General features: G+C 36.7%; 1 protein-coding gene across 1 annotated transcript in view; it reads right to left on the reverse strand.

Moving 5' to 3' along the window:
• NRG3 (neuregulin 3) overlaps positions 1 to 17,379 on the reverse strand; it is a 29,967-nt gene that overhangs the window by 4,166 nt on the left and 8,422 nt on the right. Inside the window, exons 3-4 of the mRNA XM_029083553.1 lie at positions 11,619 to 11,746; positions 1,929 to 2,099 (exon numbers count right to left, since the gene is read on the reverse strand). Of these exons, the coding sequence (XP_028939386.1) occupies positions 1,929 to 2,099; positions 11,619 to 11,746 (299 nt within the window). The remainder of the gene's footprint in view (positions 1 to 1,928; positions 2,100 to 11,618; positions 11,747 to 17,379) is intronic.

Raw genomic sequence — 17,379 nt, forward strand, 5'->3', positions numbered from 1 at the left:
TTAATTTCTGCAGGGAACAAGGGAACTTTTTATTTGGGCTAGAAATCTAAAGACAATACCAACTACATGAAACTAGCCAACATTTAGATGGTAAAAAAATCCCCCATCAGATTTGGGGGAAACCTCTTCCTAAATTAGAAAAATCCCACATAAAGTAGAATTATTGAATTATTTTTTATTTTTGTTCAGAGATAAGATGCATATTTATATTTTGGTTGAAGAGATTATTTTGTTGCTGCAACACAAAATGACTTGCAAAAAGTTTTATTACACTCTTAAAAGACTTCATTTTCACAAAAATCTTCATACAGGAAAGCACTATAGTAAAACAATATCAGATAATTGCTTTTGTTTTCATGTCTAAAATTGACATTTTAAAACTTAATTTCCATGGGTACCAGCTGAAGACTTTTGGTATTGTATTTGTGATATACAGACTGCTGTGACTCCATGTCACACCATCACCTGCTGATGCACTCAGAGGACTTCATAGAAAGGTCCCATCGTTAGTCGATATTAGGAAGGTCTAATTCTACAGACATCCCTAATACACAAAATATGAAGTGCTTTAGTGGATTGAGGCCAGAAGGGGTCACAGTCCAGGCCAAATATCAAACTTTTGCAGAACTGCAAATTTTAAATATAGGCCAGTAGAAGATGATGCTTGTAATATCACACACTGATTTTCTAGAGAAGCATAAATAAGACTTTGGGTGTAAATAAGCTTTGCTGGTTTCTACCTCACTTCTCAACCTAGGAAGAGGCTGCAGCACTCTCCAGAGCTCGTGCGGCAGGACACTGCCATTGCAGAGGGAAGGGTGTTAGCCTGTCTCTTCCTGGAAGGGTTGCATTTGGAGTCACAATTCTTGTAAGGGATTATACACACATTATCATACAAAGGAACAATAATATATTTACTGCAAGAAGTAATAAACAAATTTTCCCTTAAAAGATGCAAGGAGTAACAATGAAAGAAGTATAAGACAAATCTGTATGAGACAAATTTGTATGAGACAATTTGAGTGGATAGTTATAATAGCTCCTTTCTTCTGTGAGGAAAATTAAACATGTAGGTGACCTCAGTTCTGCACTTCATAAAGCCAGTTCTGATACCAAAATGTACAGTGGCTTTCTCGCAGAGTAACTGTTCACTTCACTGCACATAGTTGTGACTCACATGTCTCCAAATGAAACTGGTCTTGTTTTATTTTATTTCAGATATTGGTCCTAGTTTTACACATAATGTGTTTGTACTGATTCTTGAGAGTCTTTGGAAATCTATAGGGATATGTAAATATTATGCAAAGTATCTTAGCAATTGCAAAATACTTCAAAGGCAGCTGTAGGTGCTTAGGAGCACTTCTGAAATTCAGACCTTATGTACAGTTGGAGTTCACATTCACTATTCTAATAAGTTGAATTAAAAAATGAAAAATACTTGATTCTTTGTGCATTTTCAAAGACAAATTTGTGTGAAGTGATCAGTCTCCAGTCTACAGCAAATATACTTCGCAATGTACATAGACATATTTAAAAAAACATGAAAAGCGTATTTCAGAATTATTTTCTGTTATTTACCCAGTGCTGATGGAAAGAAAAAATGTTATGCAAATTTTACTAGAACTGCAAATCATGGCACCATTAGAAAAAGCATCAGTTATAACGAGTAACATTGCCAAACACTTATAGTTTGTTCTGATCACTCCTTTTACGGCCTTTGAAAGGCTCAAAAAGGGCAGTCAGCCAAATAAAAAAGTATTACTTTAAAAAATCCACTATGCTGAAAAAATTCTTCTGCTTTCAGTACTACAAACCCAGGATCCACAGTACACTACAACAGTGTTGGAGGGTCTGTAATGGCAAAGCAGATTAACCACATAGCAGCAGCCACTCACAAACTGGCTCACTTCAGTTATGTTATTACTTACCCGTGACAAGGTATTGTGTCCTGGTCTGTGATCCTTGACTCTTCTAGCTGTTGATATGCTGGTCCTGTAATTCCATTGAACCTACCCCGAGGTAAGGGCGGAGTCCTCCGAAAGGCATTTCTATGTAGCATCCCACTTTTTTGTCCTGGGCTGCAGCATGACGAGAGACTTCTAGGAACAACATCAAGAGTACAGTAAAAATTATCACAGCAAAAGTGTAAATTTCTGAAAAGATTATGGATTAATAACACATGGATTACTGTTTTTATAAACTTTGCTGTGTTAGTCTATGACGTCAGTAGAAATTCTCTATGGAAATACAGTATTATAATCCCCAGTTAGCTGCTGTTTATGCCATATTTAATACACCACCTCTCTCCTAGGAATGAAAATAATTGCTTAAATCATAGAATCATAGAATGTTGTGACTTGGAAGGGACCCACAAGGATCATCGAGTCCAAGTCTTGTCCTAGCATAGGAGAAACCCAAGATTCAGACCATGTGTCTGAGGGCCTTGTCCAAATGCTTCTTGAATGTTGTCAGGCTTGGTGCCATGACTACTTCCCTGGGGAGCCTGTTCCAGTGCTCCACCACCCTCTGCCTAAAGAACCTTTTCCTAATGTTCAACCTAAACCTCTCCTAGCATATCTTCCTCCCATTTCCCCTGGTCCTATCATTGCTCTCCAGAGAGAAGAGATCAGCGCCTGCCCCTCCTCTTCCCCTTGTGAGGAAGTTTTAGACTGCTATGAGGCCTCCTCTCAGTCTCCTCCCAGCTGAACAAACCAAGAGACTTCAGCCTCTCCTCATGTGGCTTCCCCTCTAAGCCCTTCACCAATTTAGTGTCCCTCCTCTGGACACTCTCCAGTAGCTTTAGATCCTTTTTATACTCTGGTGCCCAAAACTGCACACAGTACTCAAGGTGAGGCAGCACCAGTGCAGAGCAAAGCGGGACGATCACCTCCCTCGATCGGCTCACAATGCAGTGCTTGATGCACTCCAGGACACGGTTGGCCCTCTTGGCAGCCAGGACACACTGTTGGCTCATGTTCAACTTGTCATCAACCAGAACGCTTCTTTTTTTTTTTCCATGCTGCGTACGATAACCCTGCTATATAGAGTTGACTCCTCAGACAGTATAAATAAACAGCACAGCTCCATCATACCTACAGCTGAGCTCAAAATCACATCTTAGACTTAGAGCTCACTGTATCATCTATAAGCCTACAGGGTCCTGCTTCCTGATACAACAGCATCAATTGGGAAAAAATAGAAGTAATGCTTATAAAATGCAGCTTGAAGAAATAATCTGTGATGCAAGTTTTCTCCATGTTGAACTAAATTTGTTTTCTATATGGTTTTATTCTTGATTTAGAGACATTGGTTGTTTTCTTCTTTATACATAGATAAATGCTGTATTGTTTCTTTATGTGATATAATACAAACTCGAATATGACAAAAACAAGTAATAGTTTTCTACTTATTTTAGAAAATTGCTTTTGTAAACAACATTTTTGTACTGTTTCAGCAAAAAAAAAAGCAGGAGAATGGATTTTTTCCATTTTGTGCAGGAATTAAAAGGTAACTAGAATCCATAGTTTTGGTATATTAACCATAAATTCAGCTGTTGCTAATGCAAAAATAAGAGGACACAGAATTAAGGCAAGACATAACCTATTTCTACTGTTAACAGGTCACAAGTACTGCACAGTGTGACTGGCTATTAATTTTTCCAGCTACTCCTATTCCTCCTGACATCTCCTGGGTCTCAGAAATGCATATGTATTACCTAATATTCTGTCATATCCTTAAGGATGTTTTAAAATAGGTTTTGTAGATGCATTTTAAGAATCATTATTTTTGGTTACATGAATAATTTCAACTTCTGATAAAATTCAGCTATGCAAAAGAGTTTTGATAAGTTTGCTTCTCTTTTTCTATTATAATGTGACTTAAAAGCAATCTGCATTCTATACTTAATGGGAATTTTATTTACAGTTAGGGCCACATCTACTCCCAAAGCGGTTTTTACTTGGACCAAATATGTTGGACAAATTCTCTTGGAACATACACTTCCATTAAAACTGACCTTTTCTCCCCAAAGTCAAAACATTAGAAAGAAATTCAACAGTCTCTATCCTACTGCTCAGGCTAGCAGTGTTCCATCATGGTTTCTGCTCTGTTCTCTTACATACTTTTGCTTTCCTGATGCTTTTTAATTGAAAAGATCAACAACCCATAGCAATAGCACTCCCTCAAGGATTTTCGATGCTTCCTTAAATAGATTTTTTTCTTAGCTATTAAGAAGGCTGAGAAAAAAACTTTTTTAAAAAACTGAAGTACTGGCCTTTCAGTTCTGAAGGCTGAGTTCAAATTGTGAGTTACAGTTCATTTTCTGTAAAATAACACTACCACATCACAAAAAAATTGTCAATTTCTGCTCAGGAGAGTCTGAGATTTTTACAGCAGGGGATCTTAAAATATGCAGCTGAATGAATAATTAATGATGGATAATGAATTTCTGGGTTTTTTATTGATTGCAGTATATTCATCAATGTACTAGAAAAGTCAACAAACTGATTAACTTAACAGACTTTAAACTGATTGCAAATATTTGAAACTAGAAAGGCATTGTTTAATTGTGGTTGGTTTGATGCCCTCGCGCATCTTCCTCATTGGATGAGAGCACATGGTCTCCCACCTAATAATATGCATATGCAAATTCACAGCAACTCTGCATGTGTAATTGCAACATACAGCTATACCTCAGATAATTGGTATAAACTGTAGCAAAGATGCATGTAAGCACTTTATCTGTACTTCCTTCAACGTGCACTGAAACTCCCATTGCTACAGCCAACACCAGATGCTACAGTCCGCAAAAGGTGCGTGGGCTGGTTACACTGAAGGGATCTGGCACATGCCAACATCTTCCTGCGATCACAGCTGCTCCACCACCAACAGAGCTTAAGCAACCATTTGTTGCTAATGTGAGGTTCCTATGCTTTCAACATTTCTGACAGAAAAAAACGAGGGGAAAATGAACAAAAACCACTTGTGGTCATGGACAAGAAAAATTCACTAGGAAGGACCAGGAAATATTTACAGACAGTGTAGCTGCAAGCTGCAGGATAACGCTCATTTCTTGAAGCACCAAAGACAAGACAGCAACAATTTTTGTTAAAAGTTCTATGAAAAAGTAACTCCACCATAATGAAGTTTTTCCTTTTTCACAAAGCTGCTATGAATGTCAGTGTCCTGGTTTGAACTGGTTTACAAGTAATGCGTAAACTAGGAAGAAATATAGTTCTGATGAATTAATGGTTTGAAAGAAGTAGTTAAACCATCTCTAAAGTTAATTAAGAACTTGGGATTAATTGTTGCAAATTTTGCGTGAAAATTTTCTTTAGGTTGAGCAACCAAGTAAAACCAAAGTCTGTCTCACCAGGTGGAGTATTCTCTTCTCAAGGCAGATACACAACTCTCAAGTGCAGTTAATCATGTTGATGAAGAGAAGAATTGCAGTGAATTTACAGTAACTCTGGGAATCCTCCTGTACTAACTTTCACTTAATTATTAAACAAAATTGTTTATACATCACATTATGAACACATTCAGAAGTAACTTTGTCAACAGGAACATGAAAAGCATGAACAAGAGGATGACAATTAAAGTGTTAAAACTTTCCATGGGATCCCAATCCTTCCCTTCTGGTTTAATAAGCACAATGGAGCTACAGAAATAGTGCTTATGGTTGTGTATATATCTATTTTACTTATTCTTTCCTCTTTTTTCATGATTGTAATTCATGAAAAGAAAGATACAAAGTTGAGGGAGGAAGGAAAGCTCTAAAATTGATTGCAAATACTCTGGTTCTTTACCTGCAAAAACTACAGAGAGAGAGATATTGTACTATACACTCTACTACCTACTGTTCACGAGATACAAATATTAGTGTTGAAGACACGGTTTTCGTCCTCGCAAGACAGAAACAGTAAATATATACTCCAATAACAGAGCTAGATGCCAGATAGACAGTGTCTTCTGATGTTCCCTAGGAGCCACATTTTTAGGCTGTTAGACTATCAACTGCTAACATTTGTACAGATCAACTATTCAGACTTTCAACCAATTTTTAGTTTTAATAAAAAGGATCTGTTATACCTGAGAACATAAGCATCTCTCAATAAATACCATGCAACAATAATAATGCTGTATGACAAAGCCCTGACAACAAAGAGTTGTCAGACTGTTTACAAGAACAAGATGACACACAATGAGTGCGTCTGTGTTGGAGCCTGTGTAATAGACGGCTCCACAAAGCGAGAAAGTTAACATAACATTTGGGACTTCAACAAAGCCGTATGTGATTAAAATAATACTAAGACTTTAAGGAGATTATTATGCCAAAAAAGCTGTGGCATAAGAGAGCTGAACTTAATAGTTTAATCTCTTTTTTCTCTATAGTGTCCTGTACCCCAAATATAACTCTTTTCCTGTGTCTTTGCAAAGTAATTATGTACTGTGTTCAGCTCTGGGCCCCTCAGTTCAGGAAGGACATTGAGGTGCTGGAGCGGGTCCAGAGAAGAGCAACGAGGCTGGTGAAAGGACTTGAGCACAAGTCCTATGAGGAGAGGCTGAGGGAGCTGGGGTTGTTTAGTCTGGAGAAGAGAAGGCTTAGAGGTGACCTCATCACTCTCTTCAACTACCTGAAGGGAGGTTATAGCCAGGTGGGGGTTGGTCTCTTCTCCCAGGCAACCAACAATAGGACAAGGGGGCATGGGCTCAAGCTCTGCCAGGGGAGGTTTAGGTTAGATGTTAGGAAGAAATTCTTTACAGAAAGGGTAATCAGGCACTGGAACGGCCTGCCCAGAGAGGTGGTGGATTCACCATCCCTGGAGGTTTTTAAAAAGAGATTGGACGTGGCCCTTAGTGCCATGATATAGTAATTGGAGTTGGATCAGGGGTTGGACTTGATGATCTTGGAGGTCTTTTCCAACCCAATCTATTCTATGATTCTAATCTACAATGGCACAATGACCTGTGTTTCCTAGCTCATGTTTATGAACCTTTACAGCTGGTCAGGTTCTCAGCCCAGGTGATGGAGTGAGACTGCAGCCTGCTATTTGCAAAACTCTCTTCTCCCTTTGCATATGCAGGAGCAACTTTCCAGCAGCCAGCCTAGACCTACAAATCTACTCTCGATTTCTGAAACAGAAGCACTGTTGCTTCCATTACACATTCACATATTCAGGAACAGTATGTGCTGGTGCTAATCGGGGACTTTGCAACTCTATGTAAATCCTTCAACACTACCTATATAATCTGTTCACCATCCCAGTTCTGCCAAATAGATACATACAATAGAAAAAAGGAACAGAGCATTTGGAGGTACCTCAGTGGTACTGTTTAATCATTTGCCCTAACTTCATCATATACTCCCTGTAATGCATTGAACAACCTCCATCCTAAAACTACATTGATAATCAGGCTACTACTCCAGAAAGTTGTTCTATATTGAGAACTTCAAAGCTTCTTTTCAGTTTAAAATTATTTATTATGAGTATACATCTATTTGTTGTATGTCTCAATTAATACTTCCTCTCATCCCATTTATCTTTTGCACAGCTGCATCACTTTGTGGCTTGGTTATCCTTTGATCAAGCAGTATATACTGAACATTTTCTTCCTCATTGTTTCTTAAATTTTGTTAGTAGTTCTCAAATGCCTTACCTTGTATTTAGTACTGCTGAGCTTCAATCCACCTCTGTTATGCCACTTTTCAAAGTTATTCAATTCATTCTTTATATCTAGATCCTTATCTGTACTGAATCTATCTTTTAGCTAATTTTTGCAGTAGTTTCCAACTTTTTTTGTGCCAAAGTAAGGCACAAAAGCAATAAACAAAATTTGTCCCCAATGTTGACTAATTTTTTGAGAGCTCCATTTGTGCTCCACTGGTGAATGTCTTCAGTTCAGCATGTACCTTCTCAATGTAAGTCCTTACTATCTACCTTTTAACCGCCTCTGTATATCTGAATAATAGTTTTTCTGCCTCTCTACTTTCTCCCATTAAAGGCATTAGACATGTGACAACAAATCAAACATTGACTGAGCCTGTTTAGAGATCTAGCTCTTCTACACCAAATAAAAAGTAATAATTTTTAGCCTTTTTTACATCTACCCAAAGAATCTGCTTCCCTCACATTTGTCCTAAAGCCTTGACTAGTTTAATTCAACATAATAGGTCCTAATTTCCTTCGACTAGTTTTTCCTCTTCCTAAATATTTGACATTTGCTATTCCATCATCACAGGGCACAGCTGGCATTTTAAAATATTTTGCTACCAGACCTGAAATTTCATGAGCCAGTTCTCCTTATAGACTTTTTTGATCAAGATTAACTTGACCATCTTGACTTGAGGGCTCTGAATTCTGCATTTTACTTCCACTTTGATTGTAGTAATGTCTATTTTCATATATTTGATTCTATTCCCATTCTACCTTGTCCTCAAATAAGAATCCTAACTGAAAAATTAAATATATTCATTCAGAATGGCCCTAACTGCTTTGTATACTACCTCTGTCCCACCAGCTGCTTTGCTTCTTCCTGTATAGCACTTATTGTTTTTATACAGCAAGAACAATCCAGAAAACCATCTTCTTTCCTTGGGAGAATATCAGATTCCTTGTACTTTCTCCCTTGCAGGTTTCCTCTGCCTTTACATTGTTAGTGGCTTTAATTTATCAAAACTTGTTCTTTGAAATTCAATAGTCTTATTTGCAGAATAACTTTAATTTACTCTTTCTTTTAATTTAAACTGAATCATTTATATTAGGAGCATAAAGAGTAAAATGCTTACTAAATAAAAAAAAAATGTTTTCACTGTGGCTTTCATGTTGTTAAAAGTACATAAAATTATTTTAAATTTTAGACTAAGTTTATCCTATTTTGACATTTTTGTAAGACAGTACAACTGCTCTAGGCTGAAAGCCTCTTTGTTTAGCTTTCATCATGGTATTCTCTGAAATGAATCCCACTAAAATCAATGATGACTGAATCAATGAATGAAAGTCAGGATGACTAATTACCAAGAAAACTGCTATTCAAAGGGATCACAGCTCAATCACATAATTAACAAACTCTAAGTTGTTTCTATCTGTTAGAAATTAAGACAGTATGAGTTTTCTTCTTACTATATCAAAGATAATCTGAGATTAATTTTTGAGTGCATTGTATACTTTACAGGAAGTTTACTGATTAAACACATTTGTTACTTTCCATTTCTGACAGTACTAAGAGTTGTTTTACACAAGCAAGCAAATGATGTAAAATTATTCTACTGTAATAACAGTGCATAATACAGGTAAAATATTTTAGGAGTAAGATTCAGTGGAGATTCAAATTTTCAATTTGGTCTCTGCAGTAATTCTTTGCATGCATCTGAGGTTGGTAGAGACAGAAAACTGCTAATGCCTAGTAATTGGAGTGAAATAACTAGGTGATCTCTGTCAGTCAAATTTCAGGACCCCCAAATGATTCCCCACCTTCATAATCTTACTGCCAGGTTAAATGGTATTGGTTTTAGGAACTGAAAATAGATAGCTCCTGATTTTAAGAAATAACCACCCTTCATTAGTGCCCTTGAAAACACCAGCAGAGAAAACAGGTCTGGATGAGGAATAAAATATTTCTGAAGCAAGCAGAAACAAAACAATAAAAAAACAACAGCATAAACCAGAAAACCTGCAGAGCTGCTGTAATTTTTCCAGGCTCACATCAAGTCTGGAATGGAATGAAGGGATGTTTGGGACATAATGTATCCTAGTAAAAAAAGAAGTTTCCTCATCTGGCCACATTTGATCATTTGGCCACACTGAACGCTATTTAGACACTAAAGAATCTGAGTAAATTAGGAAGCCATCACATGGTGCATAAATCAAAGACAGCCTTGAAGTCTTAAATGTTCAAATCTGTTGCATGTTTTATAAAGCAAGGGCCTTGTATAATAAATCTTAAGTTATAAAACTACAAAAATAATTATTTATAAATAAAGCTAATCATTCCACATTTTAAAACAGTTCTGAAGCAATGACTCCTCAGATAGCTCAGTGCTTGACATCTGCAAATAAGATGACTGTTGGGGTTTTTTTTGGTTGGTGGGTTGGGGTTTTTTCTGTTTGTTTGTTTTGTTTTGTTTCCCCCCTGGGAAAGAGAGATTTTGTGTGCAAAGGTGTTAAAATGAACAATCTGGGATTCATCATTTGTTCACTTTAAATTCAGTGTGGCTTATTCTGTAATTTCCCTATGGAAAACAGGGAGTCTAGAGAGTCATTCAGCTTTTATTTTAAGTGATGTTCTTAAACAGAAGAAATTTGTTTCTTCTGTTTAGAAGAAGAATATTTTCAGTCTTTAACTTATTTCCACATTTTTAAGCTTAGGTTAATATCATGGCACAGCATCTAAAACATTTCAAACTCAGATATTGCAATCATTATGCAAGGTAAGGGAATGTCACTGTGTTTTTTTATTAACCTCACCTTCTGCCTAAATAGAGATAAAATTCCACCCCCAGGACTTCAGTGGAAAGCATTCTAGGCAATAGTTCCATAGTTCATCTATGTTCAGTAAATTATTAAGTATATTTTGAAAACCTCTGTATAATAAGGAATAAACCCTAAGAAATGGATCTAACATGACAGTTGGCATTATTTTTTCATGCCAAATTAAAGGCTTAAGTAAGATAAAAGTAGATAGGACCAAAATATCCCTTCCTGGCTCATATGCTGCACTTTGTCAGGTTAAGCAAATAAGTCATTCAAAAGAGAAGGAACATGTAGCTGACTGGAGATTGCAATGGAAATGCACCAAATACTACAGAAGCTAGGTCATAACCTCACACAAACCCAGCCTCCTTTTTTACTTTTTAGTAATTAAAAAAAAAAAAAAAATCCTTTTAATAAATAAGTCTTCCCCTCGAGATTATTTAGCTAAAACATTTCTCAACTCATCATTCTCAGCATGCTCTGGACCAGACGTTACCACTGCCATTCCACCAACACTATTGCTTATACGAGACACGAGTTTGGTTTCTAGTCCTGTAATGAAGCATCTGCACTCTTTTTCATCCAAAAAGACTATAAGCAGAATTCTAATCCAAATGCCACCCAGTGATGCATCACTTTCCTCTTTTTTTCCTCCACTCAAACTTTTTAAAGACTAGTTTTCAAAGGCCACCATGTGTTCACAAATAAGTCATTATTCATTTCAAGTATTATTTGTTTAAAGAAACAGTGAGAAAGGCTGAAAGTTTGCAACCATGTCTTTCTGCAGCAAACGACTTATTATCTTCAGGAACATCAATAAGAAAAGTCTTGTTTTTAATCGTTTCTCAAACTACACTTGTTTCATTCACTGATATGTGTCTACAGCTTGGATGGTGTCTTTCAACGCTTCCTCTAGGACTTTTAAAAAATGCAGATAAAGTTGGTATGCATTGTTCTTGTCTTTTATGTCTGCAGTTAAGAAAATGCTTGGACATCTGCTTAACAAGTTGGCTGAGGCTCTGTTGGTACCACATCATTCAGCATCTCTCCTAGTCACAGCGCACAATAATCCTGCACACGTATCACCAGTTCAACGATATCCCTCGGCAGCCTGCCGAATCTCCCATCAGACAGCCGTTTGCTTACCTATGTTGCTTGATGGGCTGGGATCCTCTGTCAGGAGACAAGGCCTCTGGGAAAGACTGAGGGCCTGAAAAACTAGACTCCATAACTTTGTCCAAAATAGGCCCAGGATGCCTATCTGTTTTTGAATACTGTAGCACAGAGAATAAAATGAATTAATACACAAAAGGCAAAGTACATTGTTGATGCTCTTCAATCAGAATTCATATTGGAGTGGGGTAAGAAGTGCTTTAATACATTTTTAAATTAAAGTTAGACATTGCAAGTAATATATTCATTCACTATTGTTTACATAGCAGTAAGCACCAGTACTCATTATCCCCATTGCCTTCTCCACATCAAAATGCTGATATCTGCTTCAGCAGCAAAATTACTGACTGATCTGCCTATAATGATAGGGAACACTGATCTCTTTGAATAAAAGCCTGGTTTTGTGGCTGTCCATCCAGAGACTGAGATCATAAAACACATCTTGGAGGACAGTCAGTAACTTCTTGTCTCCTTTGATGATTTCAGTCAAACATTGCTTTTATCAGCACGCGTAACTACAAAAATCAAACTGAAACAACATTTGTATCACCAGATAAGTAAGAAAAATATTTGAATCCTATCTGTAGAGCCAGGTATCCCTTCTAAACAAGTCTGAAACTTTTGACCTGGGAGTACCTGTGCAAGTAAGAACATTGTAAACATAATTCTCATGACAGTTGCAGGCGCAGGGCAGTCTCTGGGCACACAGTTAAACATAAAGGTCTGTAAAGGAGATACCAGATGTGAACAAGAACAGATTTTCTTCTTCTTCCTCTGTGATTCAACTGGAAATACAGCAAAAATTGTGTCTCTAATCCCGAATGGAGCCAGGAAGTCAAAGTAAAGTAAAAAAATACATTTTACCTTGGAAGAAGAATCAATGTTGTTAGTGGTAACTGGGCAATATCTCAGAGATATGACAGCTAACCCACATTTTCACTCAGGTATGAAAAATACCGCCCTTTGCAGATTTTTTTTGTTACATTACAATGACCTGCACTAAAACTAATTGGTCTGTTTTTCTTTAATCCTATTTTTTCTGTATCAAGTTTGTATTTTTAGTACTAGATACCTAGATATCTATGTTATCTTTACAATAAACTAGTAATGTGGAAGCTATTACATGATCAAATACTTAAGAAAAAAACCTAAATTAAAACAATAACAATATAAAAAATCACGATGGTAAAAAATGCCATGCTATGATACAATAGCATAAACATTCATGGAGAAGACAGTAAGATTTCTTTCAAAGTACAGTTCTTCATTATTATTTTGTTGTCTAATAAAAGACCAATAACTCCTTAAAATATGTAATTATTCTCACTTATTCTTATCTACATTTCCCTAGACTTTAGCAAAATCAAAAAGTAAACTCATACAAGACTACTCACTTTTAAAATTGGTTGCATGCAATTTTAGTCCATCTACTCAGACTTATGGCTTTCTATACACAAAAGAACAGATCATCAAATTTTTCTCTAGTGTGTGAAATACGCACAGAAACAGGGCCAAAAATAACTGCTTACGTGCTTCTAAAGGCAAAGCTATGAGTGACAATATGCAAAATGTTGCCGGACGCATGAAGTAAACACAACTGAAATAATAAGCAGCAGCATATTCCACTCTTATTTCTTTCAGTTACCATGATCTTCGTTGTCACATGTAAACATTGTAGATAAAATATTCAGATAGAAGTATGACTTTTAAAGTAGTTATGTCTGTGAAAGTTTTAAATGTTAATAGTTATCCTGCCAGGTGCAGAAATGAAACCATCATTGATTTCTGACCTGAATAAATCAATTTGAGCTATGTAAAGAATTGGTTGTTAGTACCATGAAGCTATTTCTGTCCTTTTTGTGTTTGTTTATGATACTAAATTGAAGGTCTGAATCGCTTATAAGACCATGAGTATGAAGTGAATCATGAACAGTAATTAGATAAGCTGTGCCTTTTGCTATATGCATTGTTAAGGTGGATGTGGGCTGGAGTGATGGTATACACAATCTTTCCTCATCACACCTGAGGAAAACCTTGAACCTCAGAAGCTGCTCTGATGCTGTCTAGCAAACCATACGGAAGGTCCAACACACAGCACCACCCAGGTACAGCCTGCAAAAGATATTTTTTCCCCCTAACCTAACATTTCTTTTATGCCATTTTCAGCTACACCGCTTACCAATTACTGTAACAACCATAACAACAATTGCAATGAAAATGTGAATTACAATTTAAATTGAGGGTGTGAATATACAGAGAATTTGAAAAATGTAATTAAACTTATTTGGATGCATCACATTATTCATACATTTTAATAGGTTTAAACACAGTTGGATTTATTCTCCTTTAGCTTAACCATAAGTGCCATATCCCGCCTCTGAGATCACCTCTGGAGAAAAATATCTTCCTATTTCTGTGAGGATTTACAGCAGTATCAGTTGGTGCCCCCAGAAGTATGATATAGGGTTACTCCCCATCCATATCCCAGCAGAGCAAGTCCTGCTGCTTCCACGGCTCAGTTCTCACCTGGGCTGAGCTCTGCCGAGCCCTCCAACTGTTGTGAGCTGCTGAATACTCAGCCATGATGGAGAACAAGCTGTGAAACAATTGGACTGTTCCAGTAGGTTGAAAGTGTCACTGAAAGCTTATCTACATTATTTGTTTTTTATGATTTTATTGTCTTCTTGTTTAATTACTTGTGCTTGTCTGAGCAATTACTGAGAAACGCGGATGCATATGGCTAAATGAATTAAAGAACAACGATAACATTTAAAAATAAATAACTTTGCAAATTTTCAGTTTTTCATGGTTTCATGGAGAAAATAATCTGTTATGTACAATTACTCAACCCTCTGAAAATAAAATTCCACCCCCTGCTAGTTAATGTTAAGTGAATCTGCAACAGCAGCCTGGGCCAGGAGACAAGAAATCAGCCTTTGTCACTGATCTACTGTATGACTGTGAGCACCTAATTCCCCCACTCCATGCCTTGTATTCTTTATTCTAAAATATAGGATCCATAGATAATAAATGCCACTCAAGTGCTACAGAAGAGCTTGATGCTATTGTCCTAGTGTTATGCCAAACAAATCACCCATCCTTCTCCTTGGCTTTTCTTAGCTCTTCCGCCTCAATAATTTTCCCAAAATAGTAATAATAAAAAGTCCAGAAACACATGTGGCATTGGAAGACAGGTGTCCCATTTAAAAAAAGACTGAGAAGACAGTCCAATTTAATTAAATCTCATTTAAATTATACTCAGAAAGGGTGCCTCAAGGAGGTAAAGAGGCAGTGACTTTTTGGATGGGCTGACCTTGCACAAAAATCTGTCACGTGGTATATTTAACATTCTTACAGCTGTTCCTGTATGCTCTATATGTTTTATTGCCAAAACTAGCTCTAGACAGAGGCTAGTAAATTGAAGTTTGTTTTTTCTGGCAGTTTTTCCTTAGCAGCCATGCGATACAGAAAGGGGAAATCTGCTCGTGACCTTAGCTGTTAAATCACATCGCAACTCAGACAAAACCACATAGTCATCTTTCAAGAGATTTAAGTGTATCTGGCTCAATATATATTAATTGCATTTCTATCACAGTGACTAAAAAGAATTGATTTTCTACTACTATCAGCAAAAGGCAACGAGACACAAAAAGTGTAATCACGCATCCATGCTTCCTATGCATGGAAAGCATACTAACCACCTCAGAGGGAAAGTGATAAGAAATTAATAGATCCACTTAGTACCATGTGAGAAGGTATTAAAATCCACAAGGATGAAAAAGGCCACTTTAAATAACAATGACAACTCTCAGAATCACTAAAGGAATGGCAAAGCTTCAGATATCTTTTTTTTTTTTTTTTTGGTTGCATGACATATTTGTCAAGTTATGAGAATTTAAAGAAACACTGTAGTCAAGGTGGAAACAGAAGCTAGTAATCAGGAGCACAATTAAGATGGATGAAGACTGATGAACTATAGAAAAACAGGAGGGTCATAACAGCTCCTCTCGCTACTTGCGCAGTGTATGAGGGGGCACAGAGCACTTGTCTTTCTAACAGGGGCAGTTGAGAATGACAACTTACTTCCTTTGCCTATAAAGACATCGAACTCTTTGCTGCAGTTTTGTGGAGTGCATTTGCTAAATATCTCTTGAAGATAATATAATCTCTTCGTGAATGGGTAGGTAATACTAGGAAGTCCCTAGGTTTCATGCAGTAGGTGAAATAAATCTGTATCTCCTGTGTATCTCAAAGATCCTGCATTAAAATCTAGCACACCTATCTCTTGCCAACTGAAGAATTATAGCAGATTACCAGTGCATTAGTATCCAAATCCAAGATGCTAGAAAACCTAGCAAGAAACTAAGTGTGTTGCTGCCAGAATATTTGGGAAAACCAGTGGACTTGAAGGAGATCCAGGAGAAATACTAGGACCTGTGTTCAAACAGCTATGTATGAATCCTGCTTACAGTACACGGTATTTTTCATCTAACTTGTATTCCTAACACAATAACGGAATTGATATTGAGAGAAAGAGACTCAGCACAGGTGAACACAATTGCAAGCTATGAGCAGCAGGAGTTCAGAGACAATACAGCTGTCCTGACAAAAGCTAATTTATTTTTTTTTTTTAATTTAAAGAATCACAACTGAGCAGAGGAAGGAAGTAGAGAAGTTGTAATGCATTTGAGTGTGGAAAAGAAAAGCACATGATACTTCAAAATATTGTAAATGCAAACAAAAAGCTTTATTCCCTACAATATAACAAATGACAGGGAGACATTCATATTTCAGTTTAAATGCCTAACTCTCCTTGCGCTCTTCCTCAGCCTCGGGGATTGCCAACGGAGGCACTGGGATGTGACCATTCTTCCTTGCTTGTGTTTACCCTCCTGATCAGAGAGGACAAAAACCCCAAAGAGAATAACTTCTTAAATGAAGAGAGTTCTGAAACTCGTAGTCTAGGATGCAGCAGGAGAATTCTGATACAAATGCTGAATGTTTTAAAAGCAAACATTCAACTTTCAACCTTTTATATGGTTCTCATAATCACACTACTGTAAAGAAGATTTAAGTAGCATAGACATGGGATATCATGGGGACTGAAGTCTGAAGTCCTTTTCTTTCTGCAGTAATGTAAACAGCTGCAAGTATAATGAGTTAGGTTAGAATAAAATGCAAATTTGTAATTCATTTTAATACTCGGTTCAAAAATGAAATGTGTGGTTTTTCTGTTAATAGCAATTTTGATGCAATCACATAGCTTCTCTCATTTAAAAAAAAAAAATCAAAATTGGTTTTGAAAATAACTAATGAAAAATAATTATTTTTCCAAAGTCCCATCAAGGATAAAAAGGGAAAAAAAGAATGATGAGGAGAAAAAGTACTTCACTGAGATTGGTCAAGCTCTTCACAGCCACAAACCACTTGAAACACTACTTGCTATACCCTGGGTCCTAGAAAATAAGTAAAACCTTTTTCTAGAGCTACACAGCATTTGGAAAGATCCACGCATCCTTTATTAAATGTAACAACCTCTGAGTCAAAATGTGATGTCTCTTTCAGAGTAGACGTTATTAGAACAGTCATAAAGAATAAGGAACCTTATGCAACTATTTTCAGGTCTACACTAACGTATTCTCTATAGAAGAAGAAAAAACAGGGAGAAAAACCTGAAATAATCAGAAGGTCCATTCAAAGCAGGCAGGAGAAAAATACAGGAGACTCTTTTAGG

Source organism: Antrostomus carolinensis, unplaced genomic scaffold (genome assembly GCF_000700745.2).
Source record: "Antrostomus carolinensis isolate BGI_N321 unplaced genomic scaffold, ASM70074v2 scaffold13302, whole genome shotgun sequence".
NCBI classification, from domain to species: domain Eukaryota; kingdom Metazoa; phylum Chordata; class Aves; order Caprimulgiformes; family Caprimulgidae; genus Antrostomus; species Antrostomus carolinensis.